Source organism: Drosophila virilis, chromosome 2, assembly GCF_030788295.1.
Source record: "Drosophila virilis strain 15010-1051.87 chromosome 2, Dvir_AGI_RSII-ME, whole genome shotgun sequence".
Classification (NCBI taxonomy): domain Eukaryota; kingdom Metazoa; phylum Arthropoda; class Insecta; order Diptera; family Drosophilidae; genus Drosophila; species Drosophila virilis.
The window spans coordinates 16,966,619-16,986,334 of record NC_091544.1 but is presented as its reverse complement, the minus strand read 5'-3'; the positions used below and the strand labels follow the sequence as shown (position 1 = coordinate 16,986,334).

The 19,716-nt window shown below is 42.0% G+C and overlaps 2 protein-coding genes across 11 annotated transcripts in view; one reads left to right on the top strand and one right to left on the bottom strand.

Moving 5' to 3' along the window:
• The window catches only part of smash (smallish), a 75,052-nt gene extending 55,580 nt beyond the window's left edge, over positions 1 to 19,472 (top strand). For 3 of the 10 annotated variants that reach the window (XM_032437111.2, XM_070207532.1, XM_070207529.1), the window contains 10 exons: positions 523 to 729; positions 2,886 to 3,028; positions 3,107 to 3,263; positions 4,887 to 6,197; positions 11,918 to 13,040; positions 13,482 to 13,870; positions 13,939 to 14,918; positions 15,082 to 15,302; positions 16,246 to 17,843; positions 17,920 to 19,472. In XM_032437111.2, coding sequence (XP_032293002.1) covers positions 523 to 729; positions 2,886 to 3,028; positions 3,107 to 3,263; positions 4,887 to 6,197; positions 11,918 to 13,040; positions 13,482 to 13,870; positions 13,939 to 14,918; positions 15,082 to 15,302; positions 16,246 to 16,433 — 4,719 coding nt within the window. In that variant the 3' untranslated portion in view covers positions 16,434 to 17,843; positions 17,920 to 19,472. Of the gene's footprint in view, positions 1 to 522; positions 730 to 2,885; positions 3,029 to 3,106; positions 3,264 to 4,886; positions 6,198 to 10,098; positions 10,157 to 10,589; positions 10,848 to 11,917; positions 13,041 to 13,481; positions 13,871 to 13,938; positions 14,919 to 15,081; positions 15,327 to 15,991; positions 16,158 to 16,245; positions 17,844 to 17,894 lie in introns of those variants that run through there. The other 7 variants (XM_070207531.1, XM_070207530.1, XM_070207534.1 and 4 more) reach the window with 7 other exon arrangements.
• Positions 18,449 to 19,493, bottom strand: eIF3f1 (eukaryotic translation initiation factor 3 subunit f1). The gene has a single exon (XM_002053511.4). It carries the CDS (start codon positions 19,402 to 19,404, stop codon positions 18,562 to 18,564), a length of 843 nt encoding a protein of 280 aa, XP_002053547.1. The 5' UTR covers positions 19,405 to 19,493; the 3' UTR covers positions 18,449 to 18,561.
• Positions 19,494 to 19,716: the final 223 nt, after the last annotated feature.

The window sequence follows — 19,716 nt, the reverse complement described above, 5'->3', positions numbered from 1 at the left end:
GGTCTTTTGTAAACATTGCTTTTTGCAAATATTGCAAAATATCCAGAGAAACTGAAAACTGGAAGGTCACTTTTTAAATTAATGCATTGTAATCTACCCAAATAAAAGTTTCATTATTGAATCTTAAATATCAAGGCTTGCATTTTGCATTTTCTCAACCCATATACGTCCTGTCCAATAATTTATGGAAAGAGGCTCTCATTGCTGGCCACCAAGTTGAATATTGAATGCAATTAAAGGCAACTCAAGGCGGCTGCGTTGTCAGCTTAATTTCAGAAATAAGTAAATACTTAATAGGCTTTAAAAAGTCAGACCCACAGCAGCCCACACAACAACACCAAACGCCAATCGAATCAACCAAACGACAGTAAAATAAAAAAAAATAAGCAACTTCAGACTCTGACTCTTGACTAGTGACATTTGCATTTGACTCGGGACCAGTTAAGCTTGTAGTGCAATTGAAACAATTTATGCTAATTACGCCACTTATTGAACTATTATTATTATTACAATTAATTACAGTCCATAACATCGCCCGATCCAACATCGTATGTGGCAAAGGCGCGTGTTACACGTCCCACGCCCCCGCCACCATCCAAGAATCCCATGCAATTTGTGCAGATCAAACCATGCAATTTATATCAGACGGCCCAGCAGCAGCTCAAAAAGGCCGAGGAGGTCAAAAAGCTCAAGGAGGTGAAGAAAGAGGAGCCCGAGGAATGGCAAAATGTAAGTAGAACAAATTCAAAGCCAATAAAGTAAATTGTATACGATTTTGAGATCATAAAATTGAGAAAATAATTATGTCAAATATCTTAAAAGCTTCTTTTGCAAACACAGTTTCTACTCTTTCATATTTAAAATAATTCGAAATCTTTGAACTTGCATATTTGCGGTAAACGAAGCTTAGGTCTTCATAATATTCAGAAATACTGATTGGCATTCAAAGATATCGACTTTTAAACTTGAAAAGCGGGTTAGGTACGTAATTGTATCTTAGATGCTTTTGGATGCAAATTGTTTGTCTAGACACACACGAGTATCCCAACTTTTTTAAGCCGAGCTATGTAGTCTATAATTTTTCTGGCACAAAACCCAAAGAGTTCAATATTTATGTATAATTTTCTTTTCTATACCGAATCTTATGCTTTGTATATATTTTAAATATCTGTAAATATAGATAAATATAGATTTAAAAGTTCTACCCACAAATTTTTGCTACATAACCTCTAGTAAATTTAGCATACAAGTTCATAAAAAAAAAACTATTCTTCGTTAGGCTTTATTAGGGAATACGCAAGTTGAGTAAACATGAATCTTACACGATCTGGAAAAAGTTATCTATCTAACGCAAGAGAAATTCAATATGCTTGAAGTTTTTAAACACAATCGTGACAAATTTCTAAATCGCTAGTTGACTACTTTTTTACGTTGTTATGTTTCTTGTCGCATGTGTCTAAAGATAAACGACGCACAGCACTTGGGCAGGGCACTTGGCTCGTTATATCTGTGGCCATACATCTGTGGTACTAACTAGCATTGGCTCTGGCTGTGGCTCTGGCTCTGGCTCTGGTAATATGTCTTTGTGACTGGAGCGGGCCTGCTCCAGTTTCCAATGCACGTCGCTGGAGCGGACAAATGATATTGCATAATCAGCTGTTACTTGTTTTCTATCTTGTTTACTTTCTGGTGCGCTTATAGGTATTTTTTACAATTTTTTTACACAATTTGCGTTACATGCAAATTTGTGTGCCATAACCTCAAACGAAATAACGCGCCCTTTGACGTAACTGTACCTCATTACCTAATCAGCCGCAGTGTGCAGCATTGCATTTGAAACGATTGCCAACATGAAATATCTTTGTCATTTACAATTTGGCCAACGTCTCTATCGATTTGTCACTTGCGCCAACTAATTTTCTTGTTCCCAGACATAACTTTTGTTTTATATATGCGAAAATCTATTAAAATTCGCATAGCGTACGGCTCGAACTGGGGCCTGGGCCTGGGACTGACGCCAAATGATGGGAAAGGAAGTTGAAAAATGCCGTTTTAATGGCCATTTGGTGAGCGACAAAACGCGCAGATTGTTTTCAGCGTGATTTCTGCAGGAAACTTTACAATCTCTGAAAAGTTTCTATGAAGCAAAAATTAAAAAAAAAAACATGTTTTTGACTCGCAATTTAATGAGCAAACTTATGAGTTCTGTAAAGACTTTGACTGCTGAAATTGTAGCAAAAGATGAGATATTTACGAGATCTAAATATCTACTTTAAAGTAGAGCTTTAAATTGATTAACTTTTCAAATAGCTGGCTAGATAGTCGCTGACTATTGTCTGTATAATAAATTAAAATATTCAACGAAAATATAGTATATAGGAAGTGCTGACCTTATTAAAGAAGATAAAATGTAATCAATAAAATGCCAGAGGATGGCAAAACCAGCCAAAAGTCAGTTTTATTAATCAGTTTATTGTTGAGAATTTCGCTATGCCAAGATATATTGCCATTCTGTAAAGTTATTTTTTCTCTTATTAAAATTACTGCTAGAATATGCAATGAGTGCATTAAAAGTTAATAAAATTTTTTTTTTTTTTTTTTTGGGCCGCATTACTGAAAGTTCATCTTCGTTGTCTCAGACAATAATAAGAAAAGTAAAATAACTAAAAAAAAAAATCATTTTCACGCCGCAACACTTTTCACCTTTGTCACGTCTCTCTGGGTCGGGCCAAGTAAGCCAAGCAAAACTTTTTAATTGCCAGAGCGTAGAGAGTGTCGAGTGCGTGTATATCTTACCTTATAAGTACCATACATAGTATAGTACAATGTGCCTTTTTTATTGTATGCTAACTTTCGCTACTTTTTTTTACAAATCAAATAAAAAGAACCTTGACAATTGGAAATCATCACGGCGAAAACGTGTCGAACATATCATCGATCGTGTGGTGGAAACGAAAAAGCTCGAACTGGAGGAGCATGATCGCACGCGAAGAAAATCGAAAACATTTACCGAAATGATGGAGGAGCGGTAAGTCGTACAGCAGCAAATAACCGCGCCCGTAACAACCCATAACTATGTCATTCAACTAACAATAATTCCCTTCAGAGCCGAGCGCGGAGGTTCACGCGGACGCGTCAAGTTGGCGTCCCTGGCCGTTTACAACGAGGATGAGGCAAATGATTTGAGCGACCTTGGCATCGGCACCAGCAGTGCCAGCGGCAAAAGCAGCTTATCGGAGGATTATGATAACAACAGCGTTATGGTGAGTACTACTAACTACTTTCATGGCAGTTAAACCCCAAAAGCCCCCAAATATTTAATCACAACCCGCTCATATTTATTAAAAATATTTGTTGATTTATTATCATTATATGGATAAGCAAATAATTTAGTCGTGGGTATAAAACTATTTGAGACCTCATTGATATATAGAGAAAAAGCTTTTTTATTTTATGATAACTTTTCGCCAAAACAAACATTATAAAATTGCAGGTCAAGGTCTTATTGTAAAGTAGAAGTGTCGCAATTACAAATAGCAAATTAAAAAAAAATATATGTAAATTCATAAAGTAAATTATATTTCAGTGTAAAATTATCGCAGTTATTAAAATTAAAATCTCAACTAAAATTTATGCAAAATGGAAAGATATATGTTTTTATCAAGATAAAAAAAATCTGTAACTTGCAAACTCATAATGAAAACATAAACAAAAATGACCTCATTATGAGGTTTTCATTATGTGTGTATTGAACGTATTTATAATTTTCTTTCGGCGGCTTTGTTTCATATTTTGCTTTGTTGTTGTCAAAACGTTTATAAACAATTGCAACAAATGAGCAATTAAACCGAGTTTATAAACAATTTGCCGCTGCGACTTTCAATTGAGGCTCAGTTTGAGCCACTGATGTTGGAAAGTGTTGCCAGCGACGCGAGCTAATAAACACAAATTGTTTATTAATCAAATGCGTTCACAATCACAATCGCACAATAAAAAATAATAAACAACAAACAACACAAGAAAAAATAAATAAAAGAAATAAATAAAACAACATTTCACATTGCCATCAGATTGAGCAATTAGACGCGCTTGTCGCCATCGCATATAAAAAATTACAATCATATAATTTATATGGGATTTCAGTATTTATGTCGGTTCATAGCATCTGGGTGATGGGGTATGTTGAGGTTAAGCAGGCAATATCACAAGAAACGGGGCAGGAGTTCAGAAATAAAAAGAGAAAGTGTCTGACATGATCGAGTCTAAAAATAAAATAAACAATGAAAAAAAAAAGAAAATAATAAGAATCTGATAAAAATAAGTTAAAGAATAATAATTGAATAATTGAAGAATGAAAGAAAATTTTTCTAAAGATAATAGAAAGTAATAAATACAATATATATAGAATACAAGTATAAAAATATATTAAAGACGCGATGAAGTTTAAATGGATATGAAAGTTATAAATGAAAGTGAAAATGAAATCCTAATTAATTGATTGGTATACAAAATACAAAAGAATAAAATATTATCTATATGAATTTAATGGTAATGTGAGGCTTTGTACTTTGTAGACGGTATAATACTCATAGAAGGAAACATCTCCGACCCCATAAAATATATATATCTTGACCAGGCGAACAAATATAAGTTTCTTGGGTTAAAATACCTCTATACCATATGTCTATAAGGTGATTATCGGCATTCCAGAATATCCTTTCATGCTTGTTATAAATCAAATGCAGGAAAGGAAAAATAAATAAATATATAAAAAAGTGACAAAAAATTTAATGGAAAGAGGGGTTAAGTAGCTGAGTTATATAAAGAAAATCGATTCAAACATTTTATTTAATTATTTAATCCACTTTTAACTGTATTTCTTACAGAGTGACAATGCTGATTTGGACAAAGCCATTAGCGCCGCAGGTGCTGGCAGCATTGAACAGCAGCAGAATCACATTAACAGAAACAGGATTGGCAATGGCAACGCCTCCAGGCAGGCGGCGAGCACCTCGAATGCCAGCAAATTGCAGGCAGTCGGCGAAACAGCAGCAGCAGCAGCGGCAGCAGTAGCCACACGGGAGTACATCTCATCGCCTGGTTATGACACCTCGTCGAGCACAGCGCCCGCCAGCTCACCGGATCCCTGCGAGTACACCTACGAGGGCGCCATACAGGACTACAAGCAGCGGGTGCAGCGTGCAAGCAGCAATGGCAAAATCTGCAATAACAATGCAGCTGGGAATGGCGAAACCATTGCGTATCCGACGCGTCGCGGCAGCAAGATTGAGGATCGTTTGAGCGGCTTCGAGGTCACCTCTCCCAGCGACACACAGGAGGGTGTCGAGAAGCAAAAGGTGGATGTGCCCAAGGTGGACATATCGAAGCGCAAAGAGATCTTCGAGCAGCGCGACACTGAACCAAAGCCAATGCTGTCCAATGGTGCAGCACCCAAACTGGTGCTGCGCGAGCGTCTCACCAATGGCAATGGATCCGCTGCATCAACAACGGCGCCCGCAGCTAAGCAGGAGGTAAAGCGCCTGTCGGGCGACATATGCAGCATACGGGATCGTATGCAGAGCCTGGAGCAGCAGCGCAATGCATTCAACTCCAGCAAGAGCGTGGATGTGCCAGTGCCGCCGCTGAAGCAGCGCCTGAATAGCCTGCAGCATGCCGTTACCAAAGAGGAGGAGCTGCAGCAGAAGAAGCCACCGCTGGTAGCTCTCATCGATGCCAGGCAGCTGGAAATTATGCGCGGCGAAGAGCAGCGCATGCGTCAGCAGCAACAGCAGCAGCAGAAGGAACATCAGCAGCAGCAAAAGGTGACAGCACCGCCAGCTCTGATTGTGGAAGAGGCCCCGTTGGCAGCGCACGATGACAGCGGCATACAGGCAGACAACAATGAGGAGCTGCTCAAGGAGCAGCAGCAGCAGCAACAATTAAATGAGGCCATCGCCGCGCTAGCGCTTGAGGAACGTCAGCTGGAGGAGGCCGCCAATGCGGTCAATCAAATTGAAGCCGAATTTGATGAGCTAACCGATCTGCATCCATCCGCTCTGCCAACTGCCCAGGCACATGCAACAAAAGCAGCAGCAGCAGGAGCAGCTAAAGCACCAACACCAGCACCAACAGCAACATCTGCAACAACAGCAACCACTCAGCCAGCGCCGGCAGCGGCACGGGACATGGAATTTAGTGTAAGTTCTACTAACAATTTTATCGAATCCGCTATGTTAAGTCCACGTAGTCTGAGTGATGATTATGATAATGTTAAAGATAATGTTGTTGTTGAAGTAGCTTCAGCTTCCAATGCGGTGTCGGTACAACCCAAAAATCAGAATACCCAATATCCCAATCCCAATCCAGTTTCTAATTCCTATGCTCCCAGCTCAAATAATTGTAACTTGCGTAGAAAGCCCTCCAATGAAATGGTTCATGCGCGCAATTTGTTGAAAATGTTCAAGGATACCTTTCAGAATGACGATGAACTGAACGAGGCCGCTGAGCAAGAGCCACTGTCAGCTCAGTCGCCGCCTGGTCAGTTTAGCCAGACCTTTGACTTTACCAAGACACCGAACCTAAAAACAACACCAGCACCAGCTCCCGCACCCGCACAGATTCCTCTTCAGCAAACCGAATCAAGTGCACGACACTTGCCAAATGCTGCACCAACACCAGATCCAAATCCAATTCCCTTAGCCACAGTCCAACAACAGCAACAGCAGCAGCAACAACAACAACAACAACAACAACAACAACCCACACAAATACCGCGTCCATTGGGTAAACCGCCCATGTCACCCAAGGCGGTGCGTATAAAGCCCGCATCCACGCCGCAACAGTTCAGCATCAATGGACGAGTCGAGATTTTTAATTCACGGCAACTGGAGAAACCGCCAACGCCACCGCCCAGACGCGCCTTTAAAGCAGAGCCGGCAGCAGAGCCCCTGAGCCCCACCGCTGGGCATGTACATGTGCATGTGCCGGAGGTGGTTATGTGTGCGCCACCCGTTACCATTGTCTCGGCCGAGGAGCTGCCGAAGCCCAATACGGTCAAGGCCTTGTCCAGTTGCTTTGGACAAGCCGCAGCGAAGCCGTTATCCCTCGGTAGCCCAATTGGCGGTCGTAAATCGGGCGTCGTTAGCAAGTCACCAGCGGCAACGCCCAACTGCACATCTCCAACTCCTACACCAGGCACAAGTGTGAGTCTCGATGCGACACCTTTGCCCAAAGCGCTGCCACGCAGTCGCATACCACAGATAACGCCACCAGCTTCGCCCAAGCACAGTCGCAGACCTACGCCCACAATTGATGTTGTGGATCATGCGCTCATTGATCGCAGCTCAGGGGATTATGCGCCCATCGTGGGCCAGACGCAAGCTGTGGTTCACACGCCACCAGCAGCCAAGGTGGGTGTGAAGCCACCAACAAAACCGCTCAGCCTGGATCCGCTGGCGCCCAATGATTCGCTGCAGGTGCACGTGACATCGCCCTCCGAAATGCCCGCACTGCGGGTCTGCACACCCAACGAGTCCAGCCTCTTCAAGCTGGCCGGCTCGGCGCCCACATCGCCGAGCTCGACGGGCACACCTGCCTTGGAACTGGCATTGTGCAAGCAGTTTCTGGATCGTGAGGCCAGCAAGCAGCAGTTTGAGCTGGCACCTGAGGATCGGCAACGTCTGGAGCAGCAGGCCGTTGAGGAGGTGCTCTGTGATAAAATAGATGTGGCCAAGATGCCTAAGCTGCCCAGCACCGGGTGTCAGACAATAAGTGAGCAGCAGCTGGAAAGCTGCGATGGTATCATCAAGGAAGAGGCGCCGGATCTAGCAGGCGCACCCAAAGAGGAGGACGTGGAGCTCTGCGTTGGCTTACTCGATTGCCTGGCGCCCGCCCAAGAGCCCAGCTGTGAGAGCATCGACGTGCGGCAAAAGCCAGTGCCGGCTACAGGCTATCAGGACATAAGCGATGCGGATGTGAAGCGCTGCGACGGCTGGCAGGGTATGAAGGAGCTGAGAAACAGCAACGGCAGCAAACCGAATTCACCCATTAGCACTGCGCGTGCTGCACACTCCAAGGCGCTGATGGACACCTGCGAGCAGATCATTGCCGAGGAGCGTTTGGCCAGCAGCCAGATGATGAAATCATCGCTGCCCGAGGTGAGTTCGGCGAGTGGTACAAGCTCCACGCCGGGCACACCATCCGTGAGCCGCAAATCCAAAATACCCATACCCAAACCCTGTTGCATATCGGCCTCTAACACGGACTCTATAGGACGCGCAGGATACCTGCCCACTGCGGCGCCGGCGCCGGCAACCACCGAGCAGCCGCTCATAGCACGCACTCTGTTGGTGGAGACGGAGATGAATGTCAAGCAAATGACGCCGCCCACCTCACCCAAGGCAGCAAAGGATGCCCACGAGAAGGAGAAGGGCAAGGACAAAAAAAATAAGACTAATATATTTGATTTTCTGCGTCGCAATTTTGGACATCACGAGGAGTCGGCGGCGCCCCAACCACATCCCACACTCAATGAAACCCTCGAGCCTAAAGTGGTGCTCACAAGCACACGTAGCGGCGTCGATGTGGTCAGTGCAGATGACTTCATAAAAGTGGACAATTCGAAATTCTACTTGGCCAACGATGAGGTCCCACCCTTACCTCCTCCGTTGCCCAAAACACCAGCGCCGGTGAACATTGAAATACGAAAAACCATTACCACAGATCAGATTCTTGAGGAGCACAACACAGAACAGGCATTGAGCCAGGAGATAAGCGACCTGCTCGATGATGAGCTTAACAAACTGGAGGCAGCGTCAGCGGCGGTTGGTGCTGGTCACTGAAATATCACGACAATTCAATAGGTTTTATTAAGGAAACCGTTGGGTAATATCTATAGGTCAGATCAAATGGCTTTAAGCAATTCTCAACCCAATGAACTTGTCCGATAGCTCTCATCTAATATATACTCTGCATAGATGATTTAAATCTTACTTATGACATTTTTCTGTTGAAATTATATTTAAAAACATGGCAAGGCAAAAAAATACTCGTGGAACTTCAAGTTTTTTCCCAACTTGTCCGATATATATCCTGATTTAATATAACCTCATCTAATCGAAATGAAAACTCGAATTTATTTATTTTTATTTTCTTATTATATATTTCTGTTGTGGGGGCTCAGGCTACGTAAGCTACAGTTTCTTTATTATTTCTTTGTTCTTATTACTAAAACCAATTTTTATGTATAAAAAACGAAATTTGATTTTTATGTAAAGAAAAATGTGAAACATGTGTTTATGGTTATATATTTTATATACTTAGCGTGCTGAAAAAAAAACTTCTAATACACAAAAAAATATCACAAAAAACATACCAAAATAATAATAAAAAAATATAATAATAATAATGGTAATCATAGTGTTGTGCTATTTTATGAATAATCAAGAAGCAACTGAATAATTTGCGCTATGATCGAAAACTGCGCAACGGATAAAATTCAAATATTCAATAACCCTGCTTGCAATATTCTCACGACCAAACTGCGTCGACAAGCAGTGCAGTTGTGTTTTGATGTGGCAAGCAGTCTATTTGCTGCCCTGGACTTCAAACTGCTTAAATTGTTCACAATTTCCCTAGAAAGGAATTTTTGAATAACAATGTTTAAAATTCCCTTTGATTTAAATTCAATTAATGCATAAATATTTAATTAGCTGAATAAACAAAAAAAAGAGTTAAAATGCAACGAGAAATGAAGACTTTCTCTGGTATTAACATATATTTCCAATGCGCCCTGGTCCTAAATGTGTTCTGTCTTATCCCATCCAGATGATTTAGCGTAAGTAAGTCCCCAAGGGTTAAAGGTTTAACATTTAAGGCTTTTGTATATGTTTTCTATATCTATATATATATTGTGCATTATATATCTATCAAACTATCGTAATATAAACATAATCTGTATGCATTTCTCTTACATGCCTTGCGCTCGTATTGTTGGCTAAAATGTATAATGTATCAAATTATCAAATATACTTATGATATGTATATTTTATATATATCTATATATATATATATATTTATATACATATATATATGCTACAGTTACATAGTTTACATGCTTACTGCCAGCAAAAGTTGTTGCAAGTTTACAATTTTCGAGGTAAGCGGTTGTGTCTCTTTCATCCACATCTCTCGCTCTCTCTCTTCCTCTGTTTGTTACTCTCTCATATGTATTTACCTTTGTCTCATTTATTGGTTCTTTGCTTTTGTGCTCTGTTCTGTTCTGTTTTTGTGTTTAGCTCTTAAGTTTTCCATGCATGTTCCAGCGATATATACATAAGTATATCTATTTAAAATGCCAAAAGTCACAAGTGTCACGACCTCCGCCCTCCCGCCTAGACGACCCTAGTGGGGTTTCAGTTCCACAGTGCATACATCGGGGCGCTACAAGACCGTAATCCCCATATCGTTCCATATTTTGCTCGATTCTCTCAGTATTTGTTTTTTGCACTTTTTTTATTTCTGCAATTTTGCTTTATCTGTAAATGAGCTTTGTTAATGCGACCCTTACAACAGTTGCGTTTAGTCGCCTTTGGGCTTTCAACTGTTTTGGTTCGATTCCGGGCAACTATTTACCCACATACCGGGCACGGGTACAATATCAATATCTGCCCCATACGCAGTTTTATCTTTATAGCGTCAGACACGTACAAACAGACATATCTAAAAATAGCCAGATATCGCGTCGGGGATGCACTACTTATTGTACTTATAGGGCAATCATTAGCTCCATCTGTCGATAAATTAAAGTGCGCCAGTCTAGCAAATTATTTTGTGATCGATACATAATGGTAATAACTAAATGACAAAATATATAATATAAAATTGTAACGATTTGTTGTGTCAACATGGTATTATTCAACAAGATTCCATAAAACGAAATCCCTTGAGCATTGTCTATGTTAACATATATAACAAAAATAATAATATATAATGATGGATCAATGGAATTCTTCAAATATATTGCTAGATAGCAAAAACGCTTGGTTCTTGTATAAATAAAATATAGTAAACCAAATTAATGCCAATGCTCGAAACTTTTAGCCTTAGCTAAATTTCTTGCTCTTAGAAAATATAGGAAATATTTTCATATTAATATTAAATATTAAATCAACTTATCTTTTATTATTGCTTTACAAAATCAGATTGTTAGAGCAGGCTTAAATCATTTGCTTCTTAACTAAAAGAGAAACAAAGGTAAATTCGTTTTAAGCGAATCTTCTACCTTTGGTTTGAAAAAATTAATAACTTATTATATTATATTATATATTATTATGATCAAAGCATTAAATCCTGTGCTTCTCAATCCTTTGATAAGAGTGAAATTTTGATCATTTCGAACATAGGTTAGAAATAGGTTATCTCTGCTATTGAGCTTATCTACACTATTAAGACTTAGTCAACTATTCAGACTGTTCAGCTAGTGTCGTAGTTAGGAAATAATTCAAGTATAATTTAGCTCAGATAATGGCTTATCAAGCCGTAAAATCGTGAAGTGTTTCCCCATCGAATTAGCTATCAGCTTGAGAATCGCATAGAGAGCATCAGAGCGTCGATCAACTCGAATCGCTTGAATAGCAGCAAATATTTATTAACTTGGCCTGTTTGACTGCTGTAAATAATGGAACCCTTTGACTGAATTTGTTTTCATTTATAATTTTCTTATCGATTTTGTGCAATTTTGTTCGCTGTTTTTTTATGATTATTATTTATTTATTATTATTATTATTATTTTTTTGCTAGCGCAGCATTTTTAGCAAACTAACTTAATTAAAATATGTGCGATGATGGCGCACTTTTCTCTCTCTCTCTCTCTTTCGCACGCTTTGCTGCTTTGCTGCTTTGCTCGCTAACTCCACAGATCAACGAAGCTCTTGATTTGGCGCTGGAAGCTATTGACAGGGAGGTCAGCAGCGCGCAGGACGAGATGGAGCAGGAGCTGGAGGAGGGGGCGGAGACGAAGCAACAAAATATTGAAAACGAAGCAAAGATGGAGGAGTTGCAGGAGCCAAAGGAGATGGAACTAGAAACTATGGAACTAAATTCGGGGGAGAAAGTGTCAACAACAAATGTCGCAATGCCAAATAAAACGGATGAGCAGAAAACGGTAGAGGAGCAGGAGAAACAGGATATTATGGAACAACTGGCAATCGATAGAACGGAGCCCATCTATGAGAACATCAGCTCGACTATATCTATGCAACAAGTAGATAATGAACAGACAGCAATCACGATGTTGATTCGACGGAGCCACAGAAGAAGCATTCCAAATAAAAGCAACAATAACAATAACAATAATAATAACGAGCATAATCAAACTAACAATAATAAGAACTGCAACAACAACAATCAAATCGACACAACAACAATAACAACTACAATGACAACAGCGACAACAGCCGCCGACTTGGAGCCGTATTACCAGGTGCCCAAGGCAACGGAACCCTATTACGATGCACCCAAGCATCTGCGTCCGATACCCGTCTACGAGAACATTGACATCTTCTATACGGGCCTGGAACTGGGCTCCAGTGTCACGAGCCTGGCGTCCGCACTGGAACCGCCCAAGGAGAAGCCACCACCGCCGCCCACAGAGCCACCCACAGAGGATGCCAATCCCGATGACGATGAGCTGGACGCCGGCACATGGTCGTCGGACAACACATACGAGACCATTTCCAGCAGCACGCGCCGTCAGCTAGGTCAGAGTCCGGGTCAGGCAGGTCAGGGCACATCAATGGCACAACAACCCTTATCGCCGCCCATCAAGCGCATGAACTCGACGAAGCGCATCAAGAAGGAGCTGCGCAACAAGCGCTCCAGTTTCCTGGGCATCGAGACAGATGCCGATCTCGATGATATGGACAGCTATTTGGAGCTGACGGTAGCCCCGCCGCCGGACATGGCCCAGCTGCTGCAGGAGGAGCGACGGCTCGAGAAGCAGCTGTACATCAAGGCGGGTCTCTGTGACAGCTCGGATACAGGTGAGTGGGGCGTGGGCTGCGGCCTGTGGGGCTAGACAGAGCAACAGAAACCCAATAGAGCTGAAAAACGAGCAAATTACTGACGGGCTAAAGCGGGAAGGGAAGCTCTGGAAATGGTCAGGTTAAGTATAAATAATCCGTTTAGTGCGTACGGTGGGACAGAGAGAGAACGGGGGTTGAGGTAAATGATTATCAGATAGACGAGACCAGGTAGCAAAGACTTGTATTTAGAAAAGTCGATGTGCATAGACCTGACAGTTCTTGTAGAAATTCCAGATAAAACAAGGAAGAGTTGAATAAGCGAAAATTGAAACAAAGTTCTTATGCTGAATCTCAAATATTAAATATTTATTAGACAGTTCACTTTTGGGAAAATAATTACCATTATTAGAAGTTCTATAAAAAAATACTTCATCGTTTGCCTTTGCCCACACTTGACAGGTGAAAGCCGCGACTCAGGTGTCTCAGAGAATCATTCGCGCCAGAGCAGCGAGCACTATACGAACTCCTCGGAGGAGAACGACACCCCGTCAGAGGCAACGCCACCGCCAATGCCGCCGCCGCCGACGCAGCAGGCGCTGGGCTCGTCGCAGCTCGGTGAGATCATTTACCAGAACGAGACGCTGCTGGCTGCGCAGACGCCGCTGCTGCAGACAGTGAAGGGCAACTCGGCGGAATCATGGACGGAATCTGCAACGGCGGCAGCGGCCGCCACCCAATCGCTAAGCGAGGCAACCGCCACGGCCAATGCAAAAATGCTGTCCATTGAGGAGAAGATACGGGAACAGGGCGAAGTGCTGCGCGTGGAGCGGGAGCTGCTACAGTTTTCGGTAGGTGGAAGCTTTTATCTGGCAAGGAATTAGAATTGAATGTTTTTTTTATTCGTTGATCATTTCAGCAGGAGGAGCTGAAGCGACAGCGCGAGAATCTGCTGCTGCGCGAGAATCTGGCGCGCCGCGAGCTGCAGCATGGCGCCAAGATGCTCTTGTCCAACAATCGACGCTCACTGCAGGATCTGCATCATGGCCTGGGCATTGGCAATGGGATGCTGAGCGCCTTTCAGCCGCCACAGCCGCAGCTGCCGCCGGCGCCGGCGCAGCACTCGGCGCAGCAGATTTATGCGAACGTGCCACAGCAGCAGCTGCAGCAGCAGCAACAGCAGCGGGCAGTGCCGCCGCCGGCAGCTCTTACACATTATCACTACCAGCAGATGGACACGGACTATCGCAAGTCCATGTCGGATCTGAATGAGTTCTCCAAGCGTCTCATGCTGCCTCCGACGCCGCCCACAAAGCCCTTGCGCGCCATGCACCTGACTACCAATGGCCACGGCCTGGAGCCGGACTATGCGATCAGTGCTCGCCAGCGCAGCGGTTACGGCGGCTCTTTGGTCAAGATTGCGGGCACGCCGCTGCCACCACCACCAGCAACAGCAGCAGCAGCTGCGCCTGCGCCGCGTCACACGGCAAATCTAGCGGCCGCCTATCATCACCAGTCGGCGCAGAATCTAAGCAACATGTCACGCAACACGCTGCTGGCACTAAGTGCCACGCCCAAGCCCAAGTACACCGATGGCTGGGTGCAGGTGCAGCAGCAACAGCAACAGCACCATCTGGCCAATGATGCCGCCTGGCTGCAGAAACGCAAGTCCATGCCGGACTACAATGGGGCGCTCTACAACAACGGTCATGCCAATCACTGGCTGCTCCAGGAGGCCGAGCATCGCCGCCTGCTCGAACAACAGCAGCAGCAGCAGCAGCTGCAGTTGAACAGGCGCTCCATGCCCGCGCCTACATCGAATGGCAAGCCGCTGCCCGATTCCATCATACAAACGCTCACTGAGCGGGTCCAGAGCAAAGGCATTGGCGAACGCAAGCGGTGGGTAGAGTGCCTGACTAGTTCCAGATACTGTAGATTCTTTTTCTATGACTTTTATTGAAGATAAAATTAATTTAATTAACTTAATTTACTATATTTGCTTTCGATGTATAAAAATCATATTATTTTAGTCTATTATCTGAATACCTTATTTTCTTCACAGCTTCGAGGGCAATGGCACCTACAGTCAGTTAAATAGCAATGGGCTTGGCCTGAAGTCGCTTACCAACAACAACAACAGCAACAATAACATCATTAACAGCAACAACAGCAGCAGCAGCAACAACAACAACAGCAGCAGCAACAACACTGCCAGCAGCAATCAGGAGAAGGTGCTCAGCGTTAGTGGCAAAAAGAAGTGTTCGCATTGCGGCGACGAATTAGGTAAACTTTGCTACTACGTTGGTTGTGAGTGTGGTTCTTCTTCTATATTAACTTCTACTAGTATCCCAAACAACGTTGACTACATTGATAGGCTTGAGAACGCGATATCATCTGATAAATAGATACATCTTTTATATAGCTGCATCGTTCATTAGAAAAAGAACACATACGTATCTAGAGACCAACCTTTGTATCCGTGCATATCTATGCTACGTTTAGGCGATGGAAATCGTGATATCTCCATTACAATATTACAACAGCTGAACTCAATTATTATGTTATTCCAATTAAAATTTTATTTGAATATCTAAAAAACACATCCAAAGAATGGGATAGATCGATTTAACTCGAAAGATTTGAAATATATTTTACCGACTCAGGATTTATTTTGGGATCATAAGGAAGAAACTGGAAATTAATTCCATAACTGTAAAAAATATTGTATAATCGCAAAAAACCATGTGGATTTGAATATCAAAGCTCCTAAATAATTACATTAAAGCTTCTTGTCATCTATTCATATAAGTAATATTTTCCAAACTAGCTATTTAATGAGCGTAAAATGTATTCCCAACTTTACTTTCTTCACTCTACTGTTGCTCTTGTTTCACACATTATTTTTTCTTGCTTTCTCTCTTTCTCTCTCTGCCTCTATCTGCTGCTCTCTGTTTGTCTCTTTGTGCCTACAGATTTGGGCTGCACCCACGACAATTGTCGGCAGGTGCACAAAGCGCTCAAATACATTGTCTGGGTCTAAACTAGGCGCCAACTAAAAAGAGACTTATTTAAAGACTAAACTAATTTAAAATTGAAAATTTAACCTTAATATAGCTGCACTGCAAGGCTGCCAGTAAGGTACCTGTGACTTATAGATTTTCTTTTCTTATTTTTTTGAGTTTAACTCTTGAGTCACCCTAATGCTGTGTCTATGTTTTTAATGCAGGTCGCGGAGCTGCCATGATAATTGAATCCTTGCTGCTGTTCTATCACATCAACTGCTTCAAGTGCTGCGTGTGCCACGTGCAACTCGGGGACGGACTGAATGGCACAGATGTCCGTGTCCGGAACCACAAGCTCCACTGCCAGAACTGTTATTCCAGCGACGACGGCATCAAATTCAGCTGCGTCTAGGCTCGCTTGGGGGACGGAAGGAGGATGCCACAGTTGTTGTTGTATTTTGTTTGTTGCAACTTTCGATTGTTGTTGTTGTACTAATATACATACATACATATATATATACATACACATGCATACAGTACATATAAAGTATATGTTAAATGTTGAAGCTAAAGCCTAAAGTCAATTTACATATATATATACATGAATATGAAATGTTTGTCAGCTAAATGTTTATCAACGAATGCGAATTATCGTTCAATTTTGCAATTTTGCATTATATTGATAGTGTTTTTTGATTCAGATTTTAACTTTTTATATATATTATATATGTATAGATGCCAGCGATTACGATATGTAGTATATATATATACACATACAAGCCAAGCTCTCTCGCTCTGATGTTTTTTGCCAAGTCAAAGTCAAATTCAAATATATAAATACGTATATTTAATGTGTGTTAAGATGATAAAAATGTCTATGAATATTGTTAAATTTCTGCTACTTTTTTTGAATATTGTACATTTGCCTACATTTACATACGCATATACACATACACAAATACGGATTTATGTTTCGCTTAGAAACAAGCAAGAAACATTTTAATTGTAAATTATTTAGAGCCCTTGCTGAATTGCCTATTCGTAGAAGAGTTTGCATCTTTTTAATGAATTCACCAATCAATTTGTAAACAAACTTTGAAAACTTGCAGCAACACACCCAGCTCCTAAAAACCTTCACGACGTACCCAATGTACCTAAAATGATATAGTGCATAAAAATACATACATACACACAAGCATACACTAACAAATATACATATCTGCATAAATGAAGCGATTTAAATTCTAATTGTCGTTATTATTTGTATAACATGAAACATAAACAAATAATTGTATTTAATATATTTGTATTTTCTTATTCTTATTTATTGTAATTAAGCATAAGCGTCAAAATGCATGGAATGTTGTTCACATTTCTGAATGTTTTTAACCACATTCAATCTGAGTTTTATGCGCATTTCATTTGAATACCAATTTGAACATTAATGCGGTATGCGAAAAACTTTTTTTCTGTAAAAAGGCAGCTGGAATTTCGTTTAGTTTTAAATAAAGTATATACATATTGCAACCATAGCCAAAAATAACTCTTTCAATTCAGCAGCATACGAATGTAACAAGTCATACATACACATTATATCTATAACCTGGATAAGGCTCATAAATCTGCTTGTGTAATCAACGAAGTCTATAAAATAGAATCTACAATTTTAGATAAAATCTAAAGAACCAGCTCCATTTTTGTCATTGCTTGTTTTTTTATTTTTTAAATGCCAATCGAAACGGTATATCATTTCCAGAATGCAAAATGTGTAAGTTCAAACTTTTTGATTCAAGTTGTCTATTTACCGTTTTACAGTCTGTGTGTAAGTGTTCGCACAAGTAAAAATGCCCACAAATTCAAATTTTTTCAAAAGTCGATGGCTTTCTTCTCTTTTAAAGGGCACTGAAAGTAAGCCAAAGCAGTTTCCTGTAGTGTGAGCGAATACAAAGAGCAGCGATGCCGTTCTATCACACAAGTCATATGTATTTCTTGCTCTCTTGCTGTCTGACGTACGATCGGGTCTCGAACCCGAACAAAAACGAAGGCGACTTTGGAACAGCCGCATATGAAACGCGTGGCCCCAGCATTTTACACCGAATGTCCAGTCTACACGTTGTTTGCTTAGTGGTTAAAATAACTCAGATCTTGTTAATATTCATCGTTTCGGACTCGCTACAGTCCGTAGACTGTGATGTAACCCCTTGCAATGTTTGTTAAATTTTATTAGGTCAATATTTGAATGCCAATAAATAGTCGTGATCTACACGAGTACGAAAAGGTATGTCACTCGAAAATCAAACATAAGTCCGATATATTTAAATTTTGTAATAACTTAATTTCTTGGTACAAGGAAGCGCTAATATTGACAAATTTTAGAAAATTTAACAAACATTCACAAGTCACCTTTTATCAATAGTAAAACCAGGATTCTCGGTGATCTGAGTACTTTATTACTTAGACGCATTAACGGGAAATGGAGAATACATAGAATTTACTTTGCGCTTAAATCTGATTTAAAATCCCAAGGAGCCGCACCCCGACTAAGCCGTTGGCAGGAAAGTTAGCTTCTCGTTGAGCTGCAGCTGCGTCTTGATCAATTGTGAGAGCGTGATAACCATCAGCAGATCCCGAACATTGGCGTTGAACATTTGGGTGAACTGCTCGTGGGTCATGTGTGGCACAGAGTGGATGAGGTCGAGCAGCTGTCGTCCGACAGCGTTATCCGGTGTCACTTTGTGAGCAATAACATCGTCCACATATTTCAGTATGAGTTCGAGCAGCGATTGCAGTTTCGTCGACGCTTCAGAGATTTGTGCCAAGTCCAGCATTGGCGGCACAGTCTTGGGCCGATGTGCTGGTGATACGCCCACCGTCTTTTGCAACAGCTTCAGGCCAAAGGTCTCGGGTTCGTAGCTGGTCAGCTCCACGGGTATGGGGGTAAACATGCAGCCGGTCTTGCCGCCGGGCACGCCCAGCTGGATGCACACATAGGCGCGCAGACCCATGCGGCCGCCCTGCAGCGAGGTGTCCACAGTCAGATGGACCGGATTGTTGCATTCGCGCGCATAGTACTCGTGTATGACGGAGCTGTGATTCGTCACCTCGTTGCCGGTTGCCCACCAGCCGACGACGCTCTCGTTGGCGTTCACCTTGCGGTTCAGATCGTACATGTCCAGGGCATAGCTCAGCTCCGCCTCCACTTGGTCATCGTGCTCCTTATGCGGCACACAGAAACAGTTGGTAACCTCGACAACTCCCTTGTCAACGGAGCCCAGCAGTGTGCCGATAACTCGATGTGAGTCGGCATTGCGACGTTCAAATGCGTCTACAACTTGAAACAGCACGACCGGATGCACGCGCACAGTTAGATTAAGCGCCGACATTGTTATTTATTTTAATAAAGAACGCAAAAATGTACAAATAATTTAGCAATCGCCACGCTGCGTGAAAAGGACCTAGGGATGGCAGAACATGTGCGATTGTTTGTGGTGGATGGCCGATATTTTTGAAGCTGTCCACTTGTGTTAGGTTTTGGGGCAACACTTTCATAAAGTGCTGCCAAGCAGTTGGTTAAGTGATTTGAAACTGTTGTGAAACGGTTGAGTTGCTTATCGATTAAGCGATTTACCTTTATCGCTTATCGTTCAATATCAAATTCAAATGTCTTGCGGTCAACACATTCTTTGGCTTAAATA